Genomic DNA, 9,534 nt, shown 5'->3' with positions numbered 1-9,534 from the left:
TTATTTAGTTATAGAAAAACTCTGGCTGAAGGTTTTTAAACTGTTGTGTTGTTTATGACATCATGGTCCACCTGCTTAATCGACCAGATCTATTTTTCGATGAGAACATGTACAAGGTCAGGTCTACTTCATAGACGGTTTTCATATTGCACCCGCTGACCAACGCGGAACCTGTGATGGCGTGTACGTAACCTGCCTTGTGTATGCATGTGGACTTAGTAGAGCTCATGGGACAATATTAATGCTGAGAGTGGGTCTGGTCTGGTTGAGTTCTAGTTAGGTTAGGCTTGGATTATAACGAGGATCAATCAAGATTTATTAAACAGGTTAAAAATATCAACCCACTCAAACTCATCTTATAAGTGGTTGAACCTAAACCCAACGTATTTGACCATTTAATTAAATTTGAAAATAAAGTAAACATTCCAAAAAAATAAAATTTCCACTTCATAGAAAAGATATATAAATAGCATATATATGCAGACCATATTCATCACCTGTTGGGTGTGGCTTAGTAGACCGAAACCTAACCCGCTCAATTTCGGGTTGACCAACACAATTCAAACCGAACCGTATGGCAAATGGATCAACCAAACACTGTCTTTTCGAGTTGGGTCTTTGTTAGTAATAGAGGTCGTAATGAGCTAAGCTGCTTGGCCCAGCTTTGGTGCCCCAACCCTAAAGGTTACAGCTTGGGCGACTAAACTTGACCCAAGAGGTTGAAATCTAAGCCCGTTGTTTGGGCCCAGTTGGGTGAGGGCCGATGATGAATAGTTTGGGCTGCTCAGGCCCATCCTCCTAGTGCATTTTACATAGTACATGGGTGTCAGTAATTGTGAATGCTGCCCATGGGCTTGATCCCCGTTTCAATGCAGTTTGTCGTGAGGAGAGAGGGAGGAAGTTTGTGCACTCCCACTTTGTGGATAGGAGGGAGATGTTTATGATTTGATTTGGCTATATGTTATTCATTGGTTTGCAATACCTTTTAAAAGCGGCTAAAAAGGGTTATGTTCAAATTTTTTGAGTTGCCACTAGCCAACCAGGTTTGTTTGTATCCACGTTTAGCTAGAGTCCGCGGATTCGCCTTGCGGTTGGGTGATTGTGAAACCCCTTGATCTAAATGACTCATATGATTGGCCCACGATTGGTAAATCTGGATAAGGGTTTAAGTGACAAAAGAGGAAGGAGTTAAACACCCTAAAAAATTAAAAAATAAAAATAAAAATAAAATAAAATGTTAAGCACCCTCTTATGGCCACATATTGTGTAGTCTCTTTTCTACAAGATATACAAATTTCAAGAGAAATTAAATTTGTAACAATATTATACGTCTAGCCATGCTTGTATAATTCTATAAGACAATCCGTCAAGTAAAAATAGAATAAGTCTTAGTCTTGCTACGTGGAATCATGCCACCCCGACAAGCGAACAAGATAGATAAACTGATGTATAGAAAAAGAATAACTAAGAATGTGATTTATGATAGATGATATGTTAGAAATGTGTTAAATGAACTGTGTGTTGAGTTTGATTGAAATTTTAGAAAGATATAGAAAAATTAGATATCCTTATATATATATATATATATATATATATATATATATATATAAAAGGATTGTCCAACGACCCTCATTCTGAACCTACTCCTAACCCAACCAACTTCCTCTATTTGATTAACTTTTAGACGACGGATAATTGAACTAGGAGATCCTAGTGTTAAGGCAAGACTTCTTGAATATTTAGGAAAGACATGGGACACTTCCTAACTTTGTTTCATTGCACTACAAGGAAGACTTTAGCCTCACTTGTTGATAACCAAGGTTAAAAATAAATTTAGCACCGGTTGGAGGCAACTGAGGCTAAAATTTAGATTTAGTCTCGGTTGAAAACAACATAGGCTAAAATTTTAATTTAGCCTCATTTCGAGAAAACTGAAGCTAAAAAGGTTCTTTTAGCTTCACTTGAAGAACCAAGGCTATAAAAGTCATTTTAGGCTAGGCTGTTAAAACTGAGGCTAAAGCCTTTAGCCACAGGGGTTTCAACCTCGGTTTGGATAACCGAGGCAAAACTAAGGCGAAAGGCTTTAGCCTCAGTTTTTAACCTTTTTAGCCACAGTTTTGAACCGAGGCTAAAGCCTCTAGCCATGGGAGTTGTAGACTCGGTTTGGATAAATGGGGCTAAAGATAAATTTAGACTCTGTTGGCATCAACTAAAGTTAAATTCAAATTTTAACCTTAATTCTCAACAACTAAGGCCAAATTATTTATTTTAATCAATTTATAAACATATGCACAATCATTCATTCAATCAATCAAATACAATCATTCGTTACAATCATTCATTTTAATCCATTGGCACAATACCAATATAAAAAAAAATTTATTCATTCATAAAAGCACAATACTAATAAAAAAGTTATCTGCAGTTGCATTCTCTAGAGTACCATAGCTAACCCACCGGCCTTCATATTCAAACTGATCAATGGAAAGCTGCCTGACCACACCACCCAAAGCTCCCCCCTCTACAGCAACAACCTGCAGATAATTTGTAAGCAAATTGAGTAATTTCTGAGTCAACATACAGGAATAGAAGCAACTTCATATTAGTAAGTTAAAATAGATTCAAAAAGGCAGTATTTAACTACCGACAGCTCTGCAATGCAGCCGAACTCCAGATGGTGGGACGTTATTTGTTAAGGTGGAATCTGACACCTTAATCAGGGTAGAAATTTGTTTCCCACTTGGTGTAACATCTGCTCCATGATCCCGATCCGTAATTTACTCAATCTCTTCATTAATTTGTCAGGCCTTGGCAGCAGCTAATGTAGCACTTATAGGCCCAGCTTCTGCAGCTGACCTCAACCAAGTATTCAACCCCTTTACTAAGTCTCCTGCAGTATGATCAAAACTAGGTACAATTCGCCAAGAAGCTCACACATGAGAAAGATATTTTTAAGTGCTATTCAATAATTTGCATTAGGTCTTCAGGCAATACAATCGTAGAGTATATCAAAACAAAATTTGATCTATTAAACAAAATATAGACCTCCAATAGCTTACCTTTGAAGCATTGCATTCTCAGCACTTATATCGGTGTACATATCCCATTTATAGGAGGGGCAACCAGGCTACCCAGCACAACAGCACCATCAACACCTACTTTAGGAATTTCTTGTCTTGTTCTTTCATCAACAAATGTGTATCTTGCAGGTAATCTCCCTGCTTGTACATTGGTTGCAGCAGCTGCTGCTGCAGCATGTGAAGCAGCACTTGTTGTTTCAGCAGCAGCTAGATCTTCAGCCACAAGCAGGTCATCTAGCAACACCCCTGTAGCACGAACACCATTTACAATGAGCATTGAGAGCAATAACATATTAACTACCATGTCCAAAGAAAATAATGCACTGCATAAGTTATGTAACTCAGGCCTCCCAAAACAAATATGGTTGTAAAATAACATTAGCTTGTTATGAATAAGTTGAATCACCCAAAACACATATCAAACATGGCACAGTTCTACAGCAATCCAGACACACCAAATCCCTGACCAAACTGTGAATGAAGCATAGCCAGAGATTGCACTAATATGACAATATTGACCATCTACCTTTAAATTTGGACACCTCAGTATTTACTTTTAACCATCCATTTGGTAGCCATAAATTGATGGTCAGAATTTGTTGATTGGAGTGATTCTAGCTACATACTACATTCACAATCAGACACAATTTGGATGGTCTAGATAGCAGTATGTCAACGCTGCCTAAGAGGGGATGGGCAAGGTGTTCCGTAACAGTAATGGTGGCCGTAACGGCCACCACCGTTACCTTTACGATACGAGGGATAATGGCTGTTACAGCCACGTAATGGCTGTTACGGTCTCTCTTTTTATTTTTTAAATTTATTGAAAAAAACCCCCGAAAAACCTGTATCTACCCCGTAATGTTGATTAAAAAGTATGAAAAACCTGTATATGTCCCGTAACAGACCATTACGGGGCTATTATGGCCTTTATTGGGGATGTAACGTGCTGTTAACAAAAATTACGGGTCATTTTTTCCATAATGGCTGTTACGGCTGTTACGACCGTTACCTTTACGTAACGGCCTTTACGGCCCCATAACAGCCTTTACAGTACACCATGGGGATGAGTCACCACCACATTTTAAATGGTGAAAAACTAATGTTGGAATCTAGCCCTTCCCTGTAGTTCTTTCCCCCATGTAGGGCTCCATTAATAGAAGTCACATAATCCATACAATGTAGGTTGGTGTGGTCCTTTTTCAAACGGTGCTTGAACTTCACAAGTGAAATAGCATGTGGAGCAATGTCATGGCCAGTCATAGAGAAGAATGAAAATGAAAAGAGAGGGTTAAAGGGAAATAAGCTATGCTGAGAATGGGATTCGACGAGAGTATCGTAAGGCCAAAGTGGGGTGCCACAAAGGTGGATTTTGGCAATGGCTGTTCACTTGGCAATCAGCCAAACACACCACACATGAAAAAGTTGTGGAACTAGTGAGATAGCAATTGAATCCACAGTCACAAACTCATGAAATCCATCACGAGGGTGTCCGGTAGTGTTTAATAAATTTTACTAACAAAAGAGAGGATAAAAGGATAGATCTCCAATATTATTCACCAATACAGAAGGCTTGGTTAAACAACAAATCCAAAGTTTGGAAACATGCCTGACATGCGGCAATAAAATCTCAGTTACTGGAATTTTCACACAAAAAGTATCAAAGCTACAGTGGAAATCATATAGCTAAAGCCAGTACACGTGGATCATGAATGTTCAAATTACATGGCATGCAAATAAAAGAATACATTGAGATTTTGCTACCATATAATTCAAAGTGGGGTGAAGTGGAGTTGAAAAGAGATATGCTTCTTGTGCCAAAAAGGATTTATTATTTTTATTTATTATTTATTATTTATTATTTTTATTTTTATTTTAAATTTTATTTTAAACACAGACTATACCATCCAAAATTTTCAGTAAAAAACCACATCTAAGGATTATCCTGTCAAAAGATTCCAGCAAATCAAAACTGCACAAAAATATTTCATTTTTTCTTGGCATCCATTAATTCAAAAAACAAGACAGCCATCCAATAGTATCTAAACATGCCTTCTAAAACTTGTAGCATCTTAAGAATTAGGAAATGGGAAAAGATCTTTAGCCGTCAATACATGAGACTGTCACAGACATCCAACTACCTATCCACATTTTTTGCCCACTTTTTGAAAAACTGGCATTAATAGAAACTTAAATTTGCATGGAACTCCTACCAACCACCAAATGGGCAGTGGAGTATCTTGGTACAAAATCCCATGTATACCAAAGGGAACGTGTGAGTCATGCTTTGGAAATTTATAACAAAGAGCAAAAATCAAAGCACCAGTTGCACATGAAACAATGCATTTAACATATACCTAAAAAGCACATTACAAAGATGTAAGACTGCCCACCAACCTAAGAATCTAGAATGAATGAGTAGAAGTAATTAAGAGATTAAGAGACAACAGTTAAGATATGGTATCAAATGAGGGAATAGATATTCTATAAGGTAGCTTATCTTAACTTACCATCCAAACGCCACCTTTGTGAGACAGTGCTCACGTTGTATCTTGTATTGGGGAAATTGATCATTCTTGCACTTCAACACGTCCAAACATGGCCTAAGATCGGCAGTACAGAATCTGCTGGATATCCGTATCAACAGTACCAGAGCAGAAACTGTACTATGCTGATTGCTCTCCAATGCAATTGCTCTACCGGTATGTTTTTTTCTTGGTTTTTAACACATGCACTGAGAAATGAAGATGAACGAAAAATGCACCTATAGCCAGGGATGTATAGTATATGAATGGACTGGATGAGAAGCTCGGCTTGTTCTGTTTACAGTTGGAATATCCGCATCCCTTCTTTGAAGCTGCTACCAAATGCAACTAGCAAAAAGATTGAAATGAGATGTGTCAAAACTCATCATAGATTGCTTGTGATTCAAAAAAGTCACTTTTGTTGGACAATCATAATTATCCATCCATTGCCCAGGGAAAGGATGGCTACAAGGATAGGGACAAATCACAGATAGGTTGGATCATCTGATCAATGTGATTTTTGAGCCAATAAAAATGTCATCTGGACTTTATAGGCAGTTTAGATTGATTTTTGAACCTGATTTGTTGCAGATAGTGTGGCCCACCCCCCACTTAGAAGCAGTCAGGATGATTAGCTTGTGGGTGCATACATCTGAGCTTTTGACACCCTTAACTAGATTTTCTGTTGTGATCACATGTAAAATATGCTATACTAAGGTGTTTCTCAACATCTTTATGAGATCCAAACCAATCATAAGGTAGCCTATAGGTTGAATGGGCCATAACCCAAATATATATCACACTGATTTAACAATCCTAACCATTCTATTAGCGAACTTTTATGGAAAGAAATTATATGGTTATAAGAAGTGTTAAACAAAGTTAATTTGACCATTTCAATTTTTCCAAGCAAAGGGTTGGAATTGTCCAATTGGTCAGAATTTAGGGATAAGAACCATCTAAGGTAGGGCCAGCCTACCTGATGAGAGTTCGGATCTTATAAAGGTTTGCCACATACTATACAAAACATACAGATCACTGATAAGGGAAATGAAAGAAAGTGCCAGAATTTTGAGGTATTTTCATATAAAACTGTAGAATATAAGGCAATTTGCTATATTGGGTTCAAATGTACACTTAGCAACTATTGATGCCTACGCCCACTGATAGCATTTGCAGAATTCCCTTCTATCATGAGTGAGCCAATCCAATGCTCTATTTTAATCTTCATGCATTGAAGTATAGGTTCTGCCTTAGTGAAATTTGCATCCTGATGATCACCTGGCCTGAGGATGAAATAATATGTGTACCCTGATGGTTTATAAAAATCCTGCTCACACCAGCCAGCCCCAGGTTCCCAAGGAACTATTGAAATTCATCTTGAACTACCCTTTATGGGGCACATGCCATCTTTCTTTCTTTCTTTTTTCTCCTTCTCATTTTCTTTTCTTCTTCTTGTTGGCTTTACTCCAATTTTGAGCATGTGCTTCGATATCCCATGCAGCTTCCTGTTGGTATTATTCCAATCCATTGTACAAGTAAACATTATGTCAGATACCTCTGCTATATTTATAGCTTTCCCATGAAAAATTATCCTACTTCTTTCCAGCCATAAACTCCATAAAGTTGTTTGAATTGTGATTTTCCAAAGGGGAGGTCAATAGGAGAAATTGATATTCCACCAACTGGAGAAAAAAAACCTGCATTGATCCTGGAATAATCCATGCAAAGCCAAAATGCTACAAAACTGCCACTCAAATGTCCCCTGCAAATCTGCAGGGCAGTAATCAGTGAAGTTCGTTCTCTTCTTGTGCTAGGCACATCAAGCACCCGTGAAGCAGTTACTACATTAAATTGCATATTCCAATTCCATACCTGATATACCTGCCCCTCAACTGGCCATATAGCCCTCCATATGGCAGATCCCATTCTATAGTTACTACATTAAATTGCCAAGCCATTCTCTGTCGCCCATATTTCTCTATGAGAATAATCTACCATAATGCACTTTATTTGTCCCCCAATCCTCCACTACCACTTAAAAGAGCCAGATTGACCTGTTTAATTGACCTATTCTGAGGACCACCATTCTTCTTGGATTAACACCCCTCTTTCTAACAAAGTGAATGTTATTTATGACAGACTAACTTATCATTTCACAAAAATTTCCTTTTGAAATTAACCCAACTTGGCCACAATCAAATATCGGTGTTTAAATGATGCATTAGGTACATTTCAAAAAAAAAATAAAATTGACCTCATGTACACAAGTACATTTGCAAGGGCTGCCTTCACCAACTTACCCCATTCATGGTGTTCTGTCATTCCACATGGCTAGCCTTGCCTTGAATCTTTCTATCAGGTCGTCCCAAATGGCCTGAGGCGTTCTTCCAATACATAGTGGAATGCCTGAATGTCAGAGTGCTCTGTTGATCTGAATCCATATATTGAAATCTTAAATATGCCAGTCAATGAAATTCAACCTATTGGTTGCCTAGTAGCTAAACACATATTTAAAAATATCGTTCTAAGCCGTTTCACATAATTAAGAAAAATATGCAAGAAAATGAGTTAATGATAATCAGCAATCAATTTCAGTACAAAGAGCTTAACTTAATAAGGATAAATGCAACTTCCAAACACAAATCCCTAATTTCATTCAATTAGAAAATAAAAATAAAAATAAAAATAAAAAAATCCTCAATCCACGAAAATCACAACAGAAATCAAGCCTACAAAGTCGAATTTACCTGAACAACACAGGCAACAGAGGAACGATCGCCATCGACATCACCACCCAATACGTGTTATAGAGCGCCAGTGCCAGCCCGAGTATCGAGATGACCTTCACCCGCTCCGAAGTGATGGACTGGAAGAAATCCAACGGTCGGGATCCGATCTCGACATCCTCGGGCGAGAACAAAGAATCAATCAAGATAGATCGAGCTGCGGTTTGAGAAACCCTAAGAGAAGATGAAAGAAGGAGATCCGAGGCTTGCCTTCGAAGACAGTTACTATAGAAGCACTATGGATGGAGAGGCGTTGAGCATTTTCCATTTGAAGATTTGCATAAATGAAAGGAGAATCCAGCAATCCGAGACTGGTTTTTACTCTGCTAGGGTTTTCGAGAATGGATTGGGATGAGCGCAGAAGCGCTTGATCGAGTGAGGGAACCCATGCATTTAATCTGATGTAGGCCAGCTTGCTGTGTGTGAGGGGCGCAGATTTGGAAAACGGATTGGCTACTCCCCCTGCCACCGGCCCCGTGGCTGATGGTCGGTCCTCTGTGGAACCCACCATGATGTATATGTTTCATCCATTCCGTTAATCTATTTTTAAAGATCATTTTAGTTCTTTATCCCAAAAATGAGATGGATAGAAATCTCAGTTGGACCACACCCCAGGAAAACAATAGTGATTGGATATCCACCATTAAAATCCTCCTAAGGCTCACTGTACTGTTTATTTGACATCCAATCTGTTGAGGTCATGCAGGCCCAGAGATGAAGGTAAAAAACAAAGATCAGCTTTACCCAAAACTTTTATGCCCCCAAAAGATTTTTAATGGTCTATGCTCATTCAACATTGTTTCCGGTATTGTGGTCCATTTGAGATTGGTATATACCTCATTGTGGGGCCCATGGAACTGTGATATCCTTTCAAGGGGGAACGGATTGGCTACTCCCCTGACACCAGCCAATGGCTGGTGGTCGGTGCTATGTGGATCCCACCATGATGTATGTGTTTCATCCATGCCGTCCATCTATTTTTCTAAATAATTTTATAGTATTAAACCAAAACTAAGTTATATACCGGTCTCAAGTGGATCACATTATACGAAACAGTGTTGAATGAACTTTAATCATTAAAAACTTTTTGAGGGCCATAGAAGTTTTGGATCAAGCTGATCTTTGTTGTTTCCCGTCATC

General features: G+C 38.4%; 1 protein-coding gene across 11 annotated transcripts; it reads right to left on the bottom strand.

The window, feature by feature from the left end:
* Positions 1-2,372: 2,372 nt before the first annotated feature.
* Positions 2,373-8,823, bottom strand: LOC131236136 (serine/threonine-protein phosphatase BSL3-like). 11 transcript variants are annotated; one of them, XR_009166565.1, is made up of 5 exons: positions 7,909-8,038; positions 5,845-5,953; positions 3,060-3,326; positions 2,649-2,890; positions 2,495-2,534 (listed from the first exon to the last, which is right to left on the bottom strand). XR_009166565.1 is itself a non-coding variant. In XM_058233279.1 (4 exons), exons 1-3 carry the CDS (start codon positions 7,915-7,917, stop codon positions 3,085-3,087), a joined length of 360 nt encoding a protein of 119 aa, XP_058089262.1. In that variant the 5' UTR covers positions 7,918-8,040; the 3' UTR covers positions 2,373-2,489; positions 3,060-3,084. The 11 variants fall into 11 exon arrangements, 4 of the variants coding, with proteins under 4 accessions (XP_058089262.1, XP_058089261.1, XP_058089260.1 ...); XR_009166566.1 differs by having other exon boundaries at positions 2,495-2,521; XM_058233279.1 differs by lacking the exons at positions 2,495-2,534; positions 2,649-2,890 and adding an exon at positions 2,373-2,489 and having other exon boundaries at positions 7,909-8,040.
* Positions 8,824-9,534: the final 711 nt, after the last annotated feature.

The sequence above is a fragment of the Magnolia sinica genome, unplaced genomic scaffold (assembly GCF_029962835.1).
Source record: "Magnolia sinica isolate HGM2019 unplaced genomic scaffold, MsV1 ctg238, whole genome shotgun sequence".
NCBI lineage: Eukaryota > Viridiplantae > Streptophyta > Magnoliopsida > Magnoliales > Magnoliaceae > Magnolia > Magnolia sinica.
Note: the sequence above shows the minus strand (reverse complement) of the source record. Positions and strands in the feature narration are given on the sequence as shown.

Excerpts from the sequence above, each read along its gene's own strand:
- LOC131236136 (XM_058233279.1), bottom strand. Across the intron at positions 3,327-5,844 it reads CTATACATCCCTGGCTATAG|GGGTGTTGCTAGATGACCTG; the intron begins GTGCATTTTTCG and ends TTCGTGCTACAG.